Genomic DNA, 21,635 nt, shown 5'->3' on the forward strand with positions numbered 1-21,635 from the left:
TCTTGCAGGGAGAGCTTGCCTCCTGTTTTACTAGTTTCATGGCTGGCGCTCTCAGGCTGCCCAAGCTCAGGCGTCTCCCTCAAACACAGCCAAGCGCCTTGCCTTTTTAAAGGCACCGGCGGGGGTGCAGGCAAGCTACGCTGAGGCTGCAGGGAGCTGGCAGAACTGAGCAGTGCAGCGGCGCCCCAGCCCATTGGTCAAAGGAGAGAGGTCAGTAGGGCTGGGAGTTATTTGCTCGTAGTGTCTAATTCACACCCCCTCCTTTTTTTATGGCCAAATTTCCGTATTTTTCGCTCTATAAGACGCACCAGACCACAAGACGCACCTAGTTTTTGGAGGAGGAAAACAAGAAAAAAAAATATGCTGAATCTCAGAAGCCAGAACAACAAGAGGGATCGCTGCGCAGTGAAAGCAGCGATCCCTCTTGCTGTTCTGGCTTCTGGGATAGCTGCCCAGCCTGCATTCGCTCCGTAAGACGCACATACATTTCCCCTTACTTTTTAGGAGGGAAAAAATGAGTCTTATAGAGCAAAAAATACGGTACTTGCTTTGTGCAGGCAGTGCCGGAATGGATTTGTAGCAGCCAGGACTCCAGCTAAGGAGCAGTAAGGGAAGGTGGGGGGGGGGGTTTGAAATGGGATACATGCTAGGCGGGGAGGAGGATCCTCCGGGTCAGCCTCTTTTAAGCCCCTCTTGCTTTCTCCTCTGCGCCACGCTGCAGGCCAACGCGCTCCTGATCCGGGAAGTGGACGTAGAAAAGGTCTCGTCCTTTGAGCAGCCCTACATAAGTGCAATTAAGACGTTGTGGAACGACCCGGGAATCCAGGAGTGTTACGACCGGCGGCGAGAATACCAACTCTCCGACTCTGCTAAATAGTAAGGGCTCGCCGTCCTCTCTGTACGGCTCTCAGCACGGTTGCTGCTATGCAGCGTCATTTGGGGTCTCTGGGCTCCCCTCCCTAAATGAAATTGTGCCTCTGACAGTTGGTGGGGGGTGGATGGGGGCCAGGAGGGAAGAAAGTAACTTCGTGTTTTAGTTGTTGCCGTCAAACTGCTCCAAGGAGGAAGGGTTGGTTGTTGTAGTTCTTTCTACTGGTTGTGGGGGCGTGGGGTGGACTTTAGAAATGAATTTGATGTGGCTTTGATTGATTTTGCACTGTTAGTTACCTTGCAGTCTCTTTAGACACGTGCTATAAATGAAGTTTAATGAGTATTTTCTTTTCGGTCCTGCCCTCCCTGAGCTTTCAGAATGGCGAAGCTACAAGGTGGAAATCTCAGGTAGTGGGAATAATCTGGAAGTAACAAGCCGCTTAGCTGCTTTGTAGTCTTCTCCAGGGCGGTAAACATTAGAGGAAGGTGGCCTGGAATTGTGGTGTTGATGTTTAGATATAGATGCAATAGTGTTGTAGAAGCTGCAGCGTCTAATAGTTTTAAGTTTGTGGGGAAGATGCCCATGGAAACTGGAGAACTGGGAGTAGTGCAGTATTGCTCAGAAACGCTCATTGCTCCAAATCTGCCTCCTGCCCAACACTTGATCCGGTGGAAGGGGGGGGGCTGACAGCTCAGTTTAGTCTTCCAGAGCCTTCCCACCCCCCACGATTATAAGCAGAGGTTAACGTGAGCATCCTCAGAAACATGCACCTTGGCTGCTTGCCCCATCCAGCCAAGGCGTAATAAAATGGGGTGAGGTGCTGTGCCACCGTTTTGCTCTTCACAGTCAGGAGGAAGAATGGTGGTGCCAGCTTAATAGGAGAATTTAATTCAGAATTACAGTGGTGCCCTGCAAGACGAATGCCTCGCAAGACGGAAAACTCGCTAGACAAAAGAGTTTTCCGTTTTGGAGGTGCTTCGCAAAACAAATTTCCTATGGGCTTGCTTCGCAAGACGAAAATGTCTTGCGAGTTCCTGCGGGGTTTTTTCCCTCCCCCCCTTTTTCTAAGCCGCTTATCTGCTTATCTGATAAACCGCTAATAGCGCTAATGCGCTAAGCCGTCAATGGGCTTGCTTCGCAAGATGAAAAAACCGCTAGACGAAGAGACTCACGGAACGGATTCTTTTCGTCTTGCGAGGCACCACTGTATGGACCACCCCACCCCCCGGGCAGGTGGGAGGGCTCTGAACTGTTTCGTTAGCCTTTGGCTTCCTTCTTTTGTGGCTCGTTCTTCCTTCCCCGCAAATCTGCTCTAAGGAGTGGTGGACCAGGGACTTAGAAACGTGTTCCTTTAGGGCATGGCAAGGGTAGACTCTAAGAGTCCCGGGAGCATTAGGACCCATGAGAAGGAAGACGGCTCTGCACACTTAGAAATGTAATACTATTAGAGGCAAGGTAATGTTGGAAAAGCGGGGGGCGGGCTTTGTTGAATATGAAGGGCTGAACAGGATTCCTGAGGATTTTTCATGCAGCTCTTCCTCCCCCCTGGGGGGAAAAACACCCCCAGGAGTGGAATAATTGAGGTTCCATACTCAGAATGCGGTAGCTCTTGGGGCAGGAGCGCTACACATGGCAAGCAAGCTCAGGCCACCTTCATCTTTCCCCCCTCCCTCCTTTTCCCCCTGCACGTCCTCCTTGCAGCTACCTTACCGACGTGGATCGTATCGCCCTGCCAGGGTACCTCCCAACCCAGCAAGACGTTCTGCGGGTCAGAGTCCCGACAACTGGGATTATAGAATACCCCTTTGACTTAGAGAACATTATCTTCAGGTAACTTCCAGTGGCTTCTTTCTTTCTTCCTTTCTTTCTTTCCTCAGAGCGTTTTTGCGTTTCACATACTCCCCCCCCCCCCCCCAAAGCTGCTTCCATTTAAAATGAAAGCCCAGCTCAGTTAAGACACTGAGTTAGTGGGCTTCTGGAAAGTCGGTCACCCTTCCTTCCCTCTTCCAAGTCAACAAGTCATGCTGTTGGCAGGAGCAAAGGCAGGAGAGGTTTTTCCCCCGTGAAGAGACCGCGCTAGGTGTGGCCTGCGTCTTTGAAGGCTGTCCACAGACACTGAGCCACCGCCACAACCCATCTGTAGCGGTACAGTCCCAAGGACATAGGAAAAGCCCTGCAGCTGGGTGAGGCCAAAGACCCATCTGTTTGAAGATCCAGATGCTGCAGTCGGAAGCCTGCAAGCACTGAGTCCCCACTTTGGTCCTGCAGCAGCTGGTATTCCGAGACACGCCTGCCTCTGAAACCAGCTCTTAACATGTGGAATGCCCTTCCTCCTGATATCAGCAACTGTTGGTCGTCGTCCCCCTAATCGATTGAAGACTCTTTTTCTAGGCCAGAGCTTTCCAAACTTTTCCTGTTGGAGACACGCTTTTTAGACATGCATCATTTCGCGACACAGTGATTAGGTTTTACAGTGGTACCTCGGGCTAAGTACTTAATTCGTTCCAGAGGTCCGTTCTTAACCTGAAACTGTTCTTAACCTGAAGCACCACTTTAGCTAATGGGGCCTCCTGCTGCTGCTGTGCCGCCGGAGCCCGATTTCTGTTCTCATCCTGAAGCAAAGTTCTTAACCTGAAGCACTATTTCTGGGTTAGCAGAGTATGTAACCTGAAGCGTATGTAACCCGAGGTACCACTGTACTAGCAAAGCAGAGGTTGAACTAAACCCTTTCCAGCACAGGGAACATTTGCGCAACACACCTAACTGACGCAGTAGCGTGCCACAACACACAGTTTGGAAAGTTCTGGTCTAGGCTTTTCCCTGACCACTAATGCCGATAGTCCCTGTTGCCTGTGGTTAATGGGGTGCTAGTTAGTTTCCTAAAATTTATACACCTCTTGATTTTACCACTTGATTTGTATAGAACCTCAAAGCGGTTTGCCAATACAATAACATTGTTAATACGATAAATGGATGATAATTTAAGACTTTTGAACAGTTCAAAACCAAACTGAAAACAGATGATAACGCTCCACAACATCTGGGTAAGCTTGTTTAAACAAAAATGTATTTAGCAGGCACTGAAAAAGAGTGCAGTGGCAGTTCCTGGTGTCAATAGGCAGGGAGTTCCAGAGGGCAGGTATTGGGAAGTGCCCATGACAGTTCTCCTCACGGAGAACCGATTCCTGCAGAAAACAGGCCTGAAGCCACTGCCCTCCAGCTGGTAGGCAGTGAGGTCGAGCCCTGCTGATCAGCGGAGCTTCAGAGCACTGTTCAGTGCTCCTCGGAAACCCTGTGTGGTGCATTGAAGTCCTGACGAGCATCACTTGATGTCATGATTTTGTCGGGCATTGTTCCTCGTGCCCACATGTCCAGCTTGGCCCCTGAGGGGTAGGGGAGATGTCTTCCAAAAAGGGGGGGGGGGACAAACAAACCTCAGACTTGTTCCTGCTCAGTCTTTTCTCTCTTCCCTCCAACCCAAAAGCAAGTATAAAATGCCGTATTGCTTTTTTAACTTAATGGACTGGAAATCTCTCTGTGTGATTGTGTGTGTTAAAGAAGACCTGCCCTTTTTCTCCCTTTCAGAATGGTGGATGTTGGGGGTCAGAGGTCAGAACGGAGGAAATGGATACACTGCTTTGAAAACGTAACCTCCATCATGTTCCTAGTAGCTCTTAGTGAATATGACCAAGTTCTGGTGGAGTCTGATAATGAGGTAAGCACAACCCCTCGTAGCATGCAAGGGGCGGTGTGTGGCCGTTGGGTGGTCCCAGCAGCGACAGAAAGGTGCATGTGCAGATTCTGGAACTGTTTATATAATGTCCGGGGTTGTCGGCCACTGCTGTGCTGTGGGCCAGGACTTGTCTGTTTCCCAACAGCCTAAAGTAGCAGTAAGCCAAATTCCTCACCCTGGGTGGCTAGATATTACGGAAACTGGTCTGCTTGAGGGAGAGGGGTGTGTGTCTGTGTGCCAGCTCTGAATGTATTCTCCAGGGAGGAGTCATCTTCCCCCCCACCCCCGAAAATACTATACATGTCCCTCAAAACTTGCAAAGAGGGGGTGCTGCAGAGGGTGGCGTGCTCTGGCTTGGCCAGTGGTTCCTCCAGACCGAAAATGGCGCCCCTCCCGTCCAAAATGAAAGGGCGCCTCGGAGTTCTCCGTGGTGCCAGATGTCTGCGGCAACCTCTCATTTTGTGCTAGGAGCAGCAGCGACGACGGCTCATTTCCCATCTGTGCAGGGAGGGGCGCAAGCAGTAATAAAACATTGGGTGTGGGCCAGGGGTGGCCACATCCATCTGTGCCCCACAGGAGGGGCAGGAAAGCCTTTCCCTGCATTCGTGTTAAGCTCCAAGGGTCCAGGATTTCTCTACGGCGGAAGTCTCGGCAAACTGTCGGTGGCTCTTCCCTCTTCCCCCTCCTCCCCCCAGCCTTGTCGTACACGCTCCTTGCACATGAAAGGGTGAGGGACCCAGCCCTGTGTACATACTCGTAACACAGCTTTGGCAGCCAGGCATGGCTCAAGCCCTCCTGGCGCTTGCCTAACACCAGTTGTTTCTGCCTTGGTTTTCTCACACTGCTTAAAAGTTTCCTTTTCCTTTTATTGGAAAAAAAATTGAAACCCGGCTGGTATTGGTGGGTATATTAATGAGGACAAAACCGAGGGCAATGTGCGTGTGAACAGATCTGCAAGTCGCAGGTAATCCTACTTAGTAAAGGTAACCTAGCAGAGCTTTCCTAACGCATCACAGTAGGCTTTTTAGTTTCTTATTCAGTTTGACTTTGGGGGACCCGGGTGGTGCTGTGGGTTTAACCATAGAGCCTAGGACTTGCCGATCAGAAGGTGGGCAGTTCGAATCATCCCGATGGGGTGAGCTCCCGTTGCTCGGTCCCTGCTCCTGCCAACCTAGCAGTTTGAAAGCACATCAAAGTGCAAGTAGATAAATAGGTACCACTCCAGCGGAAAGGTAAACGGCGTTTCCGTGCGCTGCTCTGGTTCTCCAGAAGCGGCTTAGTCCTGCTGGCCACACGACCCGGAAGCTGTACGCCAGCTCCCTTGGCCAATAAAGCGAGATGAGCGCCACAACCCCAGAGTGGGTCACGACTGGACCTAATGGTCAGGGGTCCCTTTACCTTTAAAGACTTTGGGAGTGAAGAAAACCTGACTGCCGATGGACCGCTCTATCAGAACAGCATACACCGCAGTGGCCTAGATGTAACTGTGGCAGGAAGCCTCCATCTCCCCCTGTTGTTGTCGTTTAGTCGTGTCTGACTCTTCGTGACCCCATGAACCAGAGCACGCCAGGCACTTCTGTCTTCCACTGCCTCACGCAGTTTGGTCAGACTCATGTTTGTAGCTCCGAGAACACTGTCCCAGCATCTCGTCCTCTGTCGTCGCCCTCCTTCTTTCCCAACAATAGGGTCTTTTCCAGGGAGTCTCCCCCTGCATCCCTGTTAAAAGGAATTCTTTAATTGTGGGGTGTTTTTGAAAGGGGATCACGTGGCACAGTTGCCCGCTCTTCTGTACTGCCATAGCTCTCGAGTTGGGGGTCAGCAGAAGCCGCTAGTGGCGCCAGCTGCCCACCCCATCCACTGCTGGGTGATGTGCAGAATAACTGCAGGGGTTCTTGACTCCCAGCTGTGCTTAGCAATAGCGGGAACAAAAAGCTGTCCCGGCCTCCTCTCGGTTGGACTGATGAAATGAAGAACGCCGTGGGAGCAAGGGCGAGAGGAGAAGGACCCAGGAGTGTGAAAGGACTGTGTCCTCAGTTCTTGTACTGAAAGGAAATTGTTAGTCTGAGTGTGCATGCTGTTCCTGGACTCTACTCCCCTGCCAAGACGCTCTTTTGCACCAGGTTCCTGTTGGTGTGTCTCTGGAACCTGCTAAAATAGCTTCCACAAGGCTAAAATGTGCCCGGCAGCGCTTTTGAGTTGGTTCTCTCTTTCCCTCCTTCCTCCCCACTCCCTCTAGTAGCCCGTAGACTCGTCTGCAGACTGTCAGAAACTGGATGAAATTATGCGCACCCTTGGGGGAAACTAGATTTCGCCTGGGTCAGAGGAAATGGGGCTACTGTTCCTTCCAAATTTAGCATGCTTTCTAAAATCGTTCCCCTGATAGAGAGCAGGGTGAGGTGGAAGGAGTTTGTGTTTGGGGATGGGGGCGTTTGGTTTTTGAAACCTTGCTGGCATACTTAGCTGCCTTGGCAGGTTTGGTTGTATCGCAGGGCCTGAATTTGAGAAATAAATAGCACTCTCCGCTTTCTGCGGCAGTTGTTAGCCCTTTACCAAGGTTGTTTTAGCTCTCTCTGCTGGTCCTGGATTTCCAAATCTGTATTTGGACCAGATTATTTGAACCTCATGTTTTTAATTTGCGATTCAGCTTTACTGTACATCACCCCAGAGAAGGAACGTTTTGCGGGGGTCGGGAGGGTGACAATAAAAATAACTCTTACCCATCGTGTGGGGTGGAAAATCTTCCGTTCCTTAAGTTTTCATCTGTCAAAATGAACGGGTGCCAACTGCAGATACTCTGTTAGGTAAGCTTGGTGGTTTCAAAGCTCTTCATTTCAATGACTAAATGCAGGTAAAATAAATGGACTCATTTAGATCCCGTTGGTAAATTTTATGATGCAAACTGGAAAAAAATTAATTGAAATACTGCACATGTTTTCCAATTTGAAATTTCCCAGGAACCCCACAAAGCTGTGTTTTCTCTTTCTTTCTCTCTCAATTAACTAGGGCAGGGGAGGGAAAGCATGGCCCTTGGGATGTTAGCAATCCCCAGCAGCCTAGAGGGGTCAGGAATGATGGGAATTGTAGTCCTGCAACATTTGGGGGGGCAGTGGCTCCCCTTCCCTGACCTGCAGGTTGGCCAGCGTGAGATTGCACGACTCCTTATTTGCTAAACGTTACTGGCATACAGTGGTACCTCGGGTTACATATGCTTCAGGTTACAGACTCCGCTAACCCAGAAATAGTGCTTCAGGTTAAGAACTTTGCTTCAGGATGAGAACAGAAATTGTGCAGCGGCAGCAGCGGGAAGCCCCATTAGCTAAAGTGGTGCTTCAGGTTAAGAACAGTTTCAGGTTAAGAACGGACCTCCGGAACGAATTAAGTACTTAACCCGAGGTACCACTGTAGTTTAAAAGTAGTTACAGGTGAAATCCGGGGGCACAGGGGAAAATGTGGCGATAACAGAAAAGGCGAGCAGCTGGGCATTGGCTATCTCCTGTTTGCCACGTTAAGCCAGATAAGGTTTTAATATGATTTTGGGCAAGATCTTTGTACTCAGCCCTTGTTTCTTCATTGTCCTGGTGGTACCAGTGGCCCATATCTGAGGGCCTGGTGTAAAAGTAAGCCTAGTCTCCTACTGCTTTAACAAAACACACACACACACCCCCCACTGTTGAAGCATTTCATCTCTTAAAGGTAAAGGTAAAGGTACCCCTGCCCGTACGGGCCAGTCTTGACAGACTCTGGGGTTGTGCGCCCATCTCACTTAAGAGGCCTGGGGCCAGCGCTGTCCGGAGACACTTCCGGGTCACGTGGCCAGCGTGACATCGCTGCTCTGGCGAGCCAGAGCCGCACACGGAAACGCCGTTTACCTTCCCGCTGGTAAGCGGTCTCTATTTATCTACTTGCACCCGGAGGTGCTTTCGAACTGCTAGGTTGGCAGGCGCTGGGACCGAGCAGCGGGAGCGCACCCCGCCGCAGGGATTCGAACCGCCGACCTTTCAATCGGCAAGTCCTAGGCGCTGAGGCTTTAACCCACAGCACCACCTGCGTCCCTATTTCATCTCTTACCTTGTTGCAACCGTGACACCTCAAATCCCTCTTTTCCCCCCCGGCAGAACCGTATGGAGGAGAGCAAAGCCCTTTTTAGGACCATCATCACCTATCCCTGGTTCCAGAACTCCTCCGTCATCCTTTTCCTCAACAAGAAGGATCTGTTGGAAGACAAGATAATGTACTCTCACCTCGTGGATTATTTCCCAGAGTTTGATGGTAAGAAACAATTGTGTTTTAAAAAACAACAGCACCACCCCGCTTATTCTTATTCTTATTTCATTTCTATACCACTTTATGTTTTTTAGAAAAATCTCGAAAGTGGTTTACAGCGTCTTAAACATCAATAAAACAATGCATAATCAAATATTTCCGAAGAAAGTCAAATATAAAGTACACAGTCAAAGCAACACAATTAACAGGAAACCAATATACCATTTCAAAGATTTCAAAATAAAACATTACAATGCAGGTCAACTACAGAATACATATTTAACACAAAGTTAACAAAAAACCAAACAAAAATGGTTATTTCAAAAGAAAACATTGCTAATTGACTTCAAAGTATAAAAGGCACATTTAAAACAGCATAGTTAACATTAATATTAATATTTAATTATAAAATATTATAAGCATGACACGGCTGTTTGGCAGGCACAAAAAGATGGGGCAGAAGAATCCAATAAGTGGGATTTGTTGCCAGGCTCTTACCAGTCTCTTTAAAACAGACTTGAAGTTACAAGAAAATAGATTCTGACTTAAACATCAGGAAGAGCTTTCTGACAGCAAGAGACATTCAGCAGTGGAACAGATTCCCTCGGGAGGTGGTGGACTCTCCTTCCCTGGAGGTTTTCAAGCAGAGGTTGGACGGTCTTGGCTGCTTCAGTTGCCATTCCTGCACTGCAGGGGGTTGGACTGGGTGATCCTTGAGTGTCCTTTCCATCTCTGATTCAGGTGTTTGGGTCACAGCTCCCATCTGTCCCAGCCAGTGCTGGTTAGGGCCGATGGGAGTTGTGGTCCAAAACATCTAGATCTGCCTTTCTCAACCTGTGGGTCCCCAGATGTTGTGGAACTACAACTCCCATCAGCCCTAGCTAGCAAGGCCGGAGCTCAGGGAGGATGGGAGGTGTAGTCCAACAACATCGGGACCCACAGGTTGAGAACCGCTGATCTAGATGGTATTACAGTGGGGAAGGAGAACTGGAAATAATGCCAATATATGTCACATCTGGCAACCACTGTGCCCCTTTGGTTTCAGACAGTACGTAGCCTCCTTGGTTTTTATTATTTATACCCTGCCCATCTGGCTGGGTTTCCGCAGACACTCTGGTTGGCTCACGGCAAATCTAAAAACATCCAGCCGTTAAAAACCTCCCGATACAGGGCTGCCTTCAGATGTCTTCTAAAAGGTGCGTAATTCTTTATCTCCTTGACATCTGAAGGGAGGGCGTTCCACAGGGAGAGAGGCCACCACGCTTCAGCATGCACGTGACATTAATAAGTAGCAGCAACAAGGAAGTCGTGCAACGACCATAGAAACAATTTACACAATCCCATCAACTGCAACACCACTCGAGAGAGGGAATTCAGACATAAGCCCCTTGGAACAAACAAATAGGTCTTTCTAAGGCCTCCAACATGCGGGTGGCGCTGTGGGTTAAACCACAGAGCCTAGGACTTGTCGATCAGAAGGTCGCAAAGTGCAAGCAGATAAATAGGTACCTCTCTGGTGGGAAGGTAAACGGCGTTTCTGTGCAGTGCTCTGGTTCGCCAGAAGCGGCTCAGTCCTGCTGGCCACATGACCCGGAAGCTGTACGCCGGCTCCCTCGGCCAATAAAGCGAGATGAGCGCCGCAACCCCAGAGTCGGCCACGACTGGACCTAATGGTCAGGGGTCCCTTTACCTTTACCTTTTAAGGCCTCCAAAAAGACTGGCTTGTGGTAGTTTTCCGGAGGTAGAAGGCCCCAGGTTGAATTGTGGGCATCTCCTTGGAGGGATGAGAGACCCATGACTGAAACTCAAAAGAGGTGGTCCAGGCAAGACCAAGCCAGAAAGGCCCAATTGCCTTGGCTCTGCATGAGGCAGCTTCCCTGTGTGTGTTTTGACACTTTGCCCTCCCAGCTCAAAAAGCTGCCAGGGGTTTGGGTAGTCTGGCACGTGGGCCATGTGATCTCTTGAATAGGCCATAATTGAACTGCAAGAGGGGTCAGCAGTCCACTGTCCCTCAGACCTTACGGGGGGCCGGACTATATTTGGGGGCAGGGGGAAATGAACAAATTCCTATGCCCCACAAATAACCCAGAGATGCATTTTAAATCAAAGGAAAGGACACATTCTGCTCATGTAAAAACACGCTGATTCCCGGACCGTCCGCAGGCCGGATTGAGAAGGCGATTGGGCTTGATCCAAGCCCCGGGCCTTAGTCCTACCCATGTCATAATAGCTCAGCCGAGGTGGTAGAGGCCCTGCCAGTTTAGACACCTCCCTGTAGGAACCAGTCAGTTTCTTCACCACGAAATCCCCTTAGGATTTGGGGTGCTTCTGAAAACTATGCCTCTGCAATGGTGATTGCCACCATCTTGACATGGCTTTGAGAAAGGACCAGGCATAGGCCTGGACTGAGTTCCTCATCCCTAGCTAGCAGGACCGGTGGTCCGGGATGCTGCTATGGGGAGACAGTGTTGAGGGGTGCGCAACTCGTACGCATCATTTAGGCCTATCTTGCTTCTCCTCCACATTAGCCGCCAGTCCCTTTGCGTTTATGTAAATGCATAGACTTCTTTCAAGCTGTAAAATCTCGAAAGCGGTTTGCAAATAGGTTTGCCATGAAAATAGACCCACAGCAATCGAAACACCCAGACGGTCATTTAATTTTCGGCAATGACAGTAAACCAAAAGCAATCTTGCCACCCCTTGAATCTTAGCGGTTGGGGGGACGCCAGGGTAAAAATGAGTGGGAATCTCCTAATTGGAGCCGTTGTTTTCCTCCTTGTCCCATCCTATGTTTCTCCCCGCCCCCAAGTAATTTTTTATTGTTTTCCTTACATATTCTTTTCCAGCAAACCATATTAATACCATACATTCCCTTTGACTCTGCCGAGTCGCGACTCCCCTCCCTCCCTCCCTCCCTGCAATTGGTATGTTTAGATTTTTTTTGGATTTGATATCCTGCTTTATCACTCCCCTTCAGGAGTCTCAAAGCGGCTCACATTCTCCTTTCCCTTCCTCCCCCACAACAAACACTCTGTGAGGTGAGTGGGGCTGAGAGACTTCACAGAAGTGTGACTGGCCCAAGGTCACCCAGCAGCTGCAGGTGGAGGAGCGGGGAAGCGAACCCGGTTCCCCAGATTACAAGTCTGTCGCTCTTAACCACTACACCACACTGGCTCTCTTTCTATCTTGCACATCATTCTCACAATAGTACTATTATACATTGAAGGTATTATGTCAACCCTGCTAGTGCCTTGACCTCTTTACAATCCTTCTTTAAATATTCAGTAAATTTACTCCCATTATTTTGGTATCTTTGATCTTCCTGGTCCCGGATCCTCCCTGACAATTTGGCAAGTTCTGCATATTTGTCAACTTCGCCTGCCACTCCTGGATGGTTGGTATGTCAACCCCATCCCATGTTTTCTGTCTCCAACCCCATCCCATGTTTTCTGTCTCTCCTCAGGCCCCCAGAGAGACGCCCAGGCGGCTCGGGAGTTCATCCTCAAGATGTTTGTGGATCTAAACCCCGACAGCGACAAAATCATCTACTCTCACTTCACATGTGCCACAGATACGGAAAACATTCGGTTTGTCTTTGCGGCCGTCAAGGACACCATCCTCCAGCTCAACTTGAAGGAATATAACCTAGTCTGACCTTCATTTGCCTGCCCTATTCTTCCCCACCACCCACCCGCCCCCCTCCCCGCCCCCCTCCCCAGGTATCCTCGGGAGATCTTTTGTTGTGAAGAAAGTTAAAAGACGAGAGAACCCCGTGAATTTAAACAAAGCAAAACAAAATTGTACAGGGGGGGGGGGAAGAATCTTGATTTTTAATGATGTAATGATTGCAAATTGATCTGTGGAGTGGCAAGGTCTTTGGGGTTATTTTCGTTTCGTTTCGTTTGCTCACTTGTCATCATGGAGTCTCTGTCTGCTCCACAGAATAGCTGATGATGATGATGATTTTTTTTTTAAATGTGCTTTTATTTCACAGTTTAAAAAAACCAACAGGGGACACGTTTCCACTCTCTCTCTCGCACTTTGTTAATTTCCCGCTTTCTGGTCGACCGCCCAAGGCGAGCCTTCCTCTCGGACTCTGTCCTTCCGCGTTAGCCAATTCTTACTGTTCCTTTCTGTTCCAGCGATAAGATGGGAGTCCGCAGGCATTTTGGCCAAGGCCTGGCAAGCTCTCTCTCGCTTGGCCGTGGAAGATACTGGGTGCTCCTTTGTACCTTCGCCTCGCGTGCCGTACGATTCCCCTGGAGCAGCTTTGCTTTTCTGCCGGGGAACTTTGGCGTCTCCTGCCTAAAAAGGACTTGGGGATACCTGGATGACACCTTGGGAAGAACAGGAGCTTCTGTCTCTTTTAACAGTAGTGCAAAAAAACAAACAAGCTATCTCTTTTCCTTCCTCTTTTTTTTTGTACCACCTTAGTATAGATTCTCTTCCCTTATCAATTATGAAAGTTATATTGAGACTGTGATTTTTTTTTTAAATTATTGTACTATATATAGTTTGCTACATCATAACGCCGTACTTTTGTTGTTGTTCATAGACTTACAAACCGAGCAATAGCTAACGAGCCTGCGGGGGGCGGGGGAGGGAAAGTGCCTGAACGTTGTTGTTGCTGTATTATCTTTTTAAGAGAAAAGTAAGCTCACCGTAGGGAGTCTCCTCGCCCGGCGTGAGGACTCTGCGTGTTTCGCATGGCGGGGGAGCGGAGCCTGAATTGGGCTGTGAGAGAGATCTGAGGTTCTGATTCATTCTCCTGGGTCCTCTCTCTCGCCCATATGAGTGTGTGCAACATGCCAACAACCGCTTGGCTTTTGTAAGACACCCCCCCCCCCAAAAAAAATGTGTCGATCCTTCAGGGTTAATCCAAACGAGGAAGGATCCACTAGGTTTTGTGGCTTGCAGAGGCTGCTGCTTTTATCTTGGAAGGTTCTAGGAAAAGAGTCGGAAGCTCTCTGCAACCAATTGCCGCCTCATTTGCCAGGGCTAGTGTGAGTGGTAGCTACTACTTAACCTCCCGCGCCCCTTAAACTTCCAAAAGCTTTGTTCCACCGGAAGCAGTTGCACAGGTATTTATTCTGGGGGTGGGAAGCCCACCTGCAGCGGCGGCAGGTCAGCGGCGGAACTGGCGAATCTGCTTTGGCCGAGACAGCGGTTTCAGCTTTTCAAAGCAAGAGGAAGAGGTTCCGCTCTTGGACTCTCTTGTGCCAAAACGTGTTCTGCAAAGCCTGCTTTTGTGAAGCCAGCAGGAGACGGTGCCAAAAAAAAACAAACAAACCACACAGCCAACCCCAATGAGAAATTCTTCGCTGGTTCGCCAGGAAGGAGAATCGCCACGGGGCTGGAGCAAGGGACGTTTTCGAGAGGGCAAGGTGAGCTTTTTAAGCTGCGCCCTCTGGATGCGAAGAAGTAGAGACAAACACTAATGTGGCTTCAGGAGCGCTCACAGCCAATTTCTCAGACGCTACGGAGGACAGCTTGAGACTTCTACATATTTCCCAACGGCCAGGTTGGGCCAGCAAAGGGAGTGTCAAATGTGCTTTTAAACGTCGCTTAGGGCAACACTAGGTAAACTTCTTTTTGCATTTTTTCTCTCGACACTACTAAAAAAAACCTGATTGCACGTGGATACCTGCAGCATTCCAGTTTTTTTTTTAGGGGGGGGGTTGAGGCGGAAAGTGCTGCCTCCAGGTTTTTCTGGGTCTGCTTCACGTCACCAAACACTACAGAAGAAAGCAGAAATGAGCCATATTTCTTCTTTCGTTGCTTTTGGTTTTTTGGAAGGGGATTCCTGGCTTCTCTCGCACACCCAGCACCACGAGCCCGATAAGTTCTTCACTTGGGAGACGAAGGAGGAGGAGGAATCCTACGCACGCTGAGAGGTCCTGTTGAGTCGATGAAAGGCATGGCAGCCTCTGCTTTCTAGAATAACATTCCTGATTTTGTCTAAATGTGTGTGGGGTTTTTTTGGGGGGTGGGGAGTGACAACGGTGAGGGAGGGGAGGGGCTTCCTGCTTAGGCCAGGACGACCGTGTCAGTTTTTGATATCTTGTCAACTCTTCTGCAAGGGGAAGTTTTGCATTCGCAAACGTGCCATGGCTTTCCTCTCGCCGTCGCTCACCTGGAGTCTTTTGCACACACCTCGATCTGCAACGTCCGCTGCAGGCATTGGACGTGTGTACCTGAGAAATCTAGGAGCCGGGAAGCCAGTTTCTGGAGCTTAGTGTCTCTCGTATTGACTCTTTTGGGGGGGGGGGCGCTCCCTACCTGAATCCGGCTTGTCTTGTCGGACGGTGGTGGCCTTCTGCAGAGAAACGTCCGTTGGGCGACCATTGATGCCGCAGATTCGAGGACGGAGCGGGATTCGCGCTCGTCGTGAAGGCGATGTTGGTTCTTGCGAGCGACACCTGCCCACCTCCACTCGGGTGCTGTTGCGAAGCCTCCTTTTACGGACCAGCTTTTGCAACGGGCGAGCCTTCCCTCGAACCCGGTCATCGCTTGCTCTCGATGTGCCAAAGCCATCCCGCAACGTCGTCCCTCTTTCCCCAGCCCACCCGACGGGAGCTGGTTTGGCGTTTCAGATGTGCCAGGGGCCAAGGACCTGGGGGTTCTCGCGTGTGGTGGTGGTGGAGAAACTCGAAAAAGGAAAAGGAAAAAAAAAAGCCGAGATGAAGGAGCAACCTGTTGACCAAGTTCTGATCACAGTGCACTTTAAACGAATAAAAAACCCCAAGCCCTACTGAAGAGGCGCCTGCTCTCAAATCCCTTCACCTCCTTTTAGGAAGAGGATTGTCAAAAATACACACCCGCCCATCATTCCATTTCCTTGTGATCAGCCCCTCCGGCAAAGAACCCCTCTCCTTCCCACGTCCGCCATGTCTTCCCTTTCCCTTCCCGGTAGCAAAGAATTATTTGTTTGTTCATTGCCTTCAGTTGCATGTTTAGTTCATCCCCTGCACACTGTTTCTGTTTTGCTTTTTATAACTACTTTTAAAAACAAATGCTTTCCCCCTACTTCAGGCCATTAATTTGTACTACGCTTCACTGAAAGCAAAAAGGTGGTTTTGAGTCCAACAGAGGTTCAAGTCTGTAACTCAGTACTCTCTGTATGTATGTGTGTGCGTGTGCGTGTGTGTAAATTTTTTTTTAAGCGTTTATGGTTTGTGCCAATGCCCCATACTTTTTTTTTTCTTTTCCCCTTTAGTTACCAGAGACTCTCTCTTACAAGTGTGGTGAAAAATTATTTGGTTATACTTGTATATTATAAGAGATCCTGATTTAAAAAGAAGAAACATTTAAACATCCTATTTAAAGAGAACGAAAACTACTATATATATATATAAAATGCTGTTTTTAAAAGGGAGGGTGGGGGAACCTTTTCGTCATTTTGAAAATTGCATGTGATGTTTAACGCGTGGGGGGGGCAGGGGGGGTGGGAAGGGATTCTGAATCATGTGGCCCGGGATCAATTTTTTTGGCCCCCCGTCCTTGTCTCTCTCTCTCTTTATTTCTGTCCAGTCTGTGAGGCAGGATCGGGGCCTTCCCGGAAACCCATCAGTTTCTCTCGTCTGCTGGGTGCTGACCCTCGTTGTTTAGAAGTACCTGATGGAAATCGATTTTCATATCTTTCTCCTGAAATAAAAATTGTTTGAAATTGGAATAAAATCTGTTCCTTACAAAAAAAAACAAAAACAACCTAACATACTTCTCAGCCTGTTTTCTCCCTTCCCTTTTTCAATAGAGTTTGGGCAGGGGGACGGGGTAACAAAACTTCCAGCAATTATGTCCCCTAGGATATACAAGTCCATGAATATCACTAGCTCTGAGTTTGTTTCTCTATGAGTTGGAAGGGATCTGCCAGTCATCAGGTACAACAATCTGCAAAGCAGGAATCCCAGTAAAAGAACCCCTGACAGATGTCCCACCCAACCTCTGCTTAAAAACCTCCAAGGAAGAGAGTTTACCACCTTCAAAGGAGTCCCACTGTCGAACAGCTTTTGCCTTTGGAAAGTTCTTCCTAATGTTCACCATATTTTTCGCTCTATAAGACGCCCCAGACCACAAGACGCACCTAGTTTTTGGAGGAGGAAAACAAGAAAAAAAATATTCTGAATCTCAGAAGCCAGAACAGCAAGAGGGATCGCTGCGCAGTGAAAGCACTTCCTCTTGCTGTTCTGGCTTCTGGGATAGCTGCGCAGCCTGCATTCGCTCCATAAGATGCACACACATTTCCCCTTACTTTTCAGGAGGGAAAAAGTGAGTCTTACAGAGCAAAAAATATGGTATATCACACACCAGCAGATCTACTCAGGACAGAGTAGTGGTTAGAATGTCAGACTAGGACCTGGGAAGATAAGTAAAGGACCTTAGTAAAGGACCCCTGGACGGTTATGTCCAGTCAAAGGCGACTATGGGGTTGCGGCGCTCATCTCGCTTTCAGGCTGAGGGAGCCGGCGTTTGTCCACAGACAGCTTTCCGGGTCATGTGGCCAGCAGGACTAAACCACTTCTGGCGCAACGGGACACCGTGACGGAAACCAGAGCGCACGGAAACACTGTTTACCTTCCCACCGCAGTGGTACCTATCTACTTGCACTGGCGTGCTTTCAAAATGCTAGGTTGGCAGGAGCAGGGACCGAGCAACAGGAGCTCACCCCGTGACGGGGATTCGAACCACCGACCTTCTGATCGGCAAGTCCTAGGCTCTGTGGTTTAACCCACAGCGCCACCCTCAAGTTATATTACGAGGTGCACACACATTTCCCCTTACTTTTTAGGAGGGAAAAAGTGAGTCTTATAGAGCAAAAAATACGGTAGTCATAATCTCCTTCATTGTAAATCCAAGCAAAGGAACTCTATTCTCTGTGGTTTGGAGGGTGGGAATTATTTAGCCGGCTGCCTAGAACTAACCCCTGGGCGCTAGGTGTTATTTCAGTATTCTACAATCATGACGATAAAAGTTTCTGGGAGGGATCTGAGATTCCCGTTTTCGAAATGGGTAAAGAGGATGCCTTTAGATGGAATACGGATCTCTCTCGTGGCACTAGAACAGTTTCTTCTTCTGCCACCTCCATCCTATTTGCAAGGCAACCTGTGAACCATTCTCCCCGACCCATCAGCGTGGTAGGGAGAGCTGAGCGGCTGTTTCCTTTCCCAATCGGGGGAAGCAAAAAAGGCTGGTGTCAGAGGGGGCGTTGGTAATGGGTCCCCGCCCCCATTGGGGGTGTGGAGGAGAGAGATCTTAACGGGCAGAGCAGGATCTAGATGCCAAACTCTTCACGGCCTGCTTTCAAAGCTGTTGGCTTTGTTGCACATCAGAGCACTTAAACCTGTACTACCGATCTTAGTGTTTCTTGAATATTTTTGTACAGTGGTGCCTCACAAGACAAAATCCGTTCCGCGAGTCTCTTCGTCTTGCGGTTTTTTCGTCTTGCGAAGCATGGCTATTAGCGGCTTAGCGGCTATTAACGGCTTAGCGGCTTTAAGAAAAAGGAAACGAACTCGCAAGACATTTCGTCTTGCGAAGCAAGCCCATAGGGAAATTCGTCTTGCGGAACGACTCAAAAAACGGAAACTCTTTCGTCTTGCACGTTTTTCGTCTTGCGAGGTACCACTATTTTCTCAGGCCTGCAACCATTCCAGATGTTTGGGAGCACAGTAGTACCTCAGGTTACATACGCTTCAGGTTACATACGCTTCAGGTTACAGACCCCGCTAACCCAGAAATAGTGCTTCAGGTTAAGAACTTTGCTTCAGGATGAGAACAGAAATCGTGCTCCGGCGGCGCGGCAGCAGCAGGAGGCTCCATTAGCTAAAGTGATGCTTCAGGTTAAGAACAGTTTCAGGTTAAGAACACACCTCTGGAACGAATTAAGTACTGAACCCGAGGTACCACTGTACAATTCCCCACCTGCCAGCCCCCAGCATCTAAAACTGTGCTTCCTGGGGACTGATAACCCAAAATATTTGGAGGGTGCCAGGTTGACAAAGACTGACAGGGTGGGGTTGGTCTAAAGCAGGGGTCAGCAAACTTTTTCAGCGGGGGGGGGTCTACTGTCCCTCAGACCTTGTGGGGGGCTGGACTATATTTTGGAAAAAGGAATGAATGGATTCCTATGCCCCACAAATAACCCAGAGATGCATTTTAAATAAAAGGACACATTCTACTCATGTAAAAACACCAGGCAGGCCCCACAAATAACCCAGGCGTGCATTTTAAATAAAAGGACACATTCTACTCATGTAAAAACGCTGAATCCCTAACTGTCCTCGGGCTGCATTTAGAAGGCGATTGGGCCAGATCCAGCCCCCAGGGCCTTAGATTGCCTAATTTACATACATTTGAGTTGTCCCTTCTTTATAAAGGTCTAGTTTCTGACTAGCCACCAGATGTCACTAAGGAGCAGCAAATTCTTTTTTTGGTCACTTGAGACACTGGTGAGGCATAGAGCAGCTCTCTAGGCAAAAGCGTTACAAGAATATAAGACTAGCCTTGAGGATCAGGCCGGTCTCCCATCATCATCCGGCGTCCTGATCCCACAGTGGCCAACCAGATGCCCATGGGAACGGATGGGCTCGAGAGCAACTCTCTCCTGCAATTTCCAGCAACTGGTATTCAGGACCGTTGCTGCCTCCAACTAGAAACCACTGACACCCTTCTCCCCCCTGAATTTGCCCCATCATCTTCGAAAGCCACACTTTGATCCAAGCCATCACTGCCTCCTGGAGGAGTGAGTTCCATAGTTTTAACAATCTTAGAACTGTATGGACCACGAGGGTCGTCTAGTCCAGCCTCCTGGCAAGGCAGGAAAGTCGCCCAACGAGGGGCTCAAACCCAGGACCCTGAGATTAAGAGTCTCGTGCTCTTACCAACTGAGCTACCCGGAGAGCCGAGAAGTCCGTCCTTTCATCTGCCCCAAACGTTCCAACGTTCCACGAGTTCTAGAAAGACCTGAGACCCTCCCTGCCTGCAGACTGTCTCGCCAGAGTGGTGCATGCTCTGGTTATCTCCCGCTTGGACTACTGCAATGCTCTCTATGTGGGGCTACCTTTGAAGGTGACCCAGAAACTGCAATTAATCCAGAACGTGGCAGCTAGACAGGGGAATGGGAGCAGCCGCCAAGACCACATAACACCGGTCCTCAAAGACCTACATTGGTTCCCAGTACATTTCTAGGCACAATTCAAAGTGTTGGCGCTGACCTTGAAAGCCCTAAACGGCCTTGGTCCTGTATATCTGAAGGAGCGTCTCCACCCCCATTGTTCAGCCCAGACACTGAGGTCCAGCTCCGAGGGCCTTCTGGCGGTTCCCTCCCTGCGAGAAGTGTGGTTACAAGGAACCAGGCCGAGGGCCTTTTTGGTAGTGGCGCCTGCCATGTGGAATGCCCTCCCGTCAGATGTCAAGGAAATAAGCAGCTATCCTGTTTTTAAAAGACATCTGAAGGCAGCCCTGTTTTGGGAAGTTTTTAATAATGCTGTATTGTTTTTAACACTCAATTGGGAGCTGCCCAGAGTGGCTGGGGAAACTCAGCCAGATGGGCAGAGTATAAATAATAAATTATTATTATTATTATTATTATTATTATTATTATTATTATTATTCACTTTGTCCATGCCGGGCATCCTATAAACCTCGTATCATTTCGACTCTTAACTCGCTTTTTCTCTAAACCAGAAATTTCTCCCAGCGCTGCAGCCGTACAGTCTCCTCCCAAAGCGCTGGTGCATTTTGCACTTGGCTGCAAATTTTCCAGACCAAGCGCTAGCGAAGCCCTGCAAAGTGTCTCCTGCTGCTGCTGCTGCAATCTAGCCCTGAAGTTGAATAGTTGGGACAGAGCCCTGTTTTCAAGAGGGCTTTGTTCTACCACTGCAGAAGACTTCCTTTCTTTCAAGGGGGATGAGAGAAAAGATCAGGGACATATACGGTAAAATAAAAACAGGCCCCATGTTACAGACAAGTAAAAAAAAAGGGGGGGGTCCGTAACGGCTGGAGACAAATGGCTTAGCCAAAGCAGGATGTTTGAAATGTGCTTTCACAACAGAGGTTTTATAAAAATTATGAATGGCGTAGAGTGGATTGGCCACAGTCCGGCCTGATGAAACTGGCCAGCGAGAATTTTCAGAACCAGACGAAAGGAAACTCACTTCTTCGCCCAAGTGTAAATTGCAAAAAAGGTGGGTGGTCTGAACGCTGTGTGTTTTCGCTGCGCTTTCGGGGAGTGATGGACGACTCTGTATTTTGCCCCTTCTTCCTTTCTCCACTCTGTACTCTTAACCAGGAACGCAAATCCTCTAAACATTTGGAACTTCTTATAAACAGCCTGGGTGCAGAGAAGACAAGCACGCCCAAGGACTCTGGTTCCTTCGTGTCCTTTGCAATACTAATATTTATCTTGGTGCTGCTGCCGCTGCCGCTGGCTGGTTGTGTTTCCTGGGCGCGAGATGGCTGGGGGTTTTTTGTTGTGGGGAGGGCTTTGTCAGTTTCCTGGCAAGGGGGGAAGACGCTCAAGTTCAACGCCTTGTGTGGAAAGGGTTTGCTCTCCCCACCCCAGATCGCTTGACACTTTTCTGTTTTTGTGTCAAGCCAGTAGAGCAAAAGCCTCTCCAAAGATATCTGACTTGGCTGTGGTGGGTTAGGAACGTAGATGTCGGAATCCTTGGGCCACCGACACTGGCAGCAGCTCCTCCGGGTTTCAGACCACAGACATTCCCAGTCCTACACGGAATCGTAGAACTCTGGAGTTGGAAGGGACCTCAG

At 49.2% G+C, this 21,635-nt stretch overlaps 1 protein-coding gene across 1 annotated transcript in view; it reads left to right on the top strand.

The window, feature by feature from the left end:
- The window catches only part of LOC310835717 (guanine nucleotide-binding protein subunit alpha-11), a 35,770-nt gene extending 19,226 nt beyond the window's left edge, over positions 1-16,544 (top strand). The window contains exons 3-7 of the mRNA XM_083720651.1: positions 722-876; positions 2,573-2,701; positions 4,457-4,586; positions 8,720-8,873; positions 12,331-16,544. Of these exons, the coding sequence (XP_083576777.1) occupies positions 722-876; positions 2,573-2,701; positions 4,457-4,586; positions 8,720-8,873; positions 12,331-12,521 (759 nt within the window). The 3' untranslated portion in view covers positions 12,522-16,544. The remainder of the gene's footprint in view (positions 1-721; positions 877-2,572; positions 2,702-4,456; positions 4,587-8,719; positions 8,874-12,330) is intronic.
- Positions 16,545-21,635: the final 5,091 nt, after the last annotated feature.

This window comes from Podarcis gaigeae (genome assembly GCF_964106915.1).
Source record: "Podarcis gaigeae genome assembly, chromosome: 18".
Classification (NCBI taxonomy): Eukaryota; Metazoa; Chordata; class Lepidosauria; order Squamata; family Lacertidae; genus Podarcis; species Podarcis gaigeae.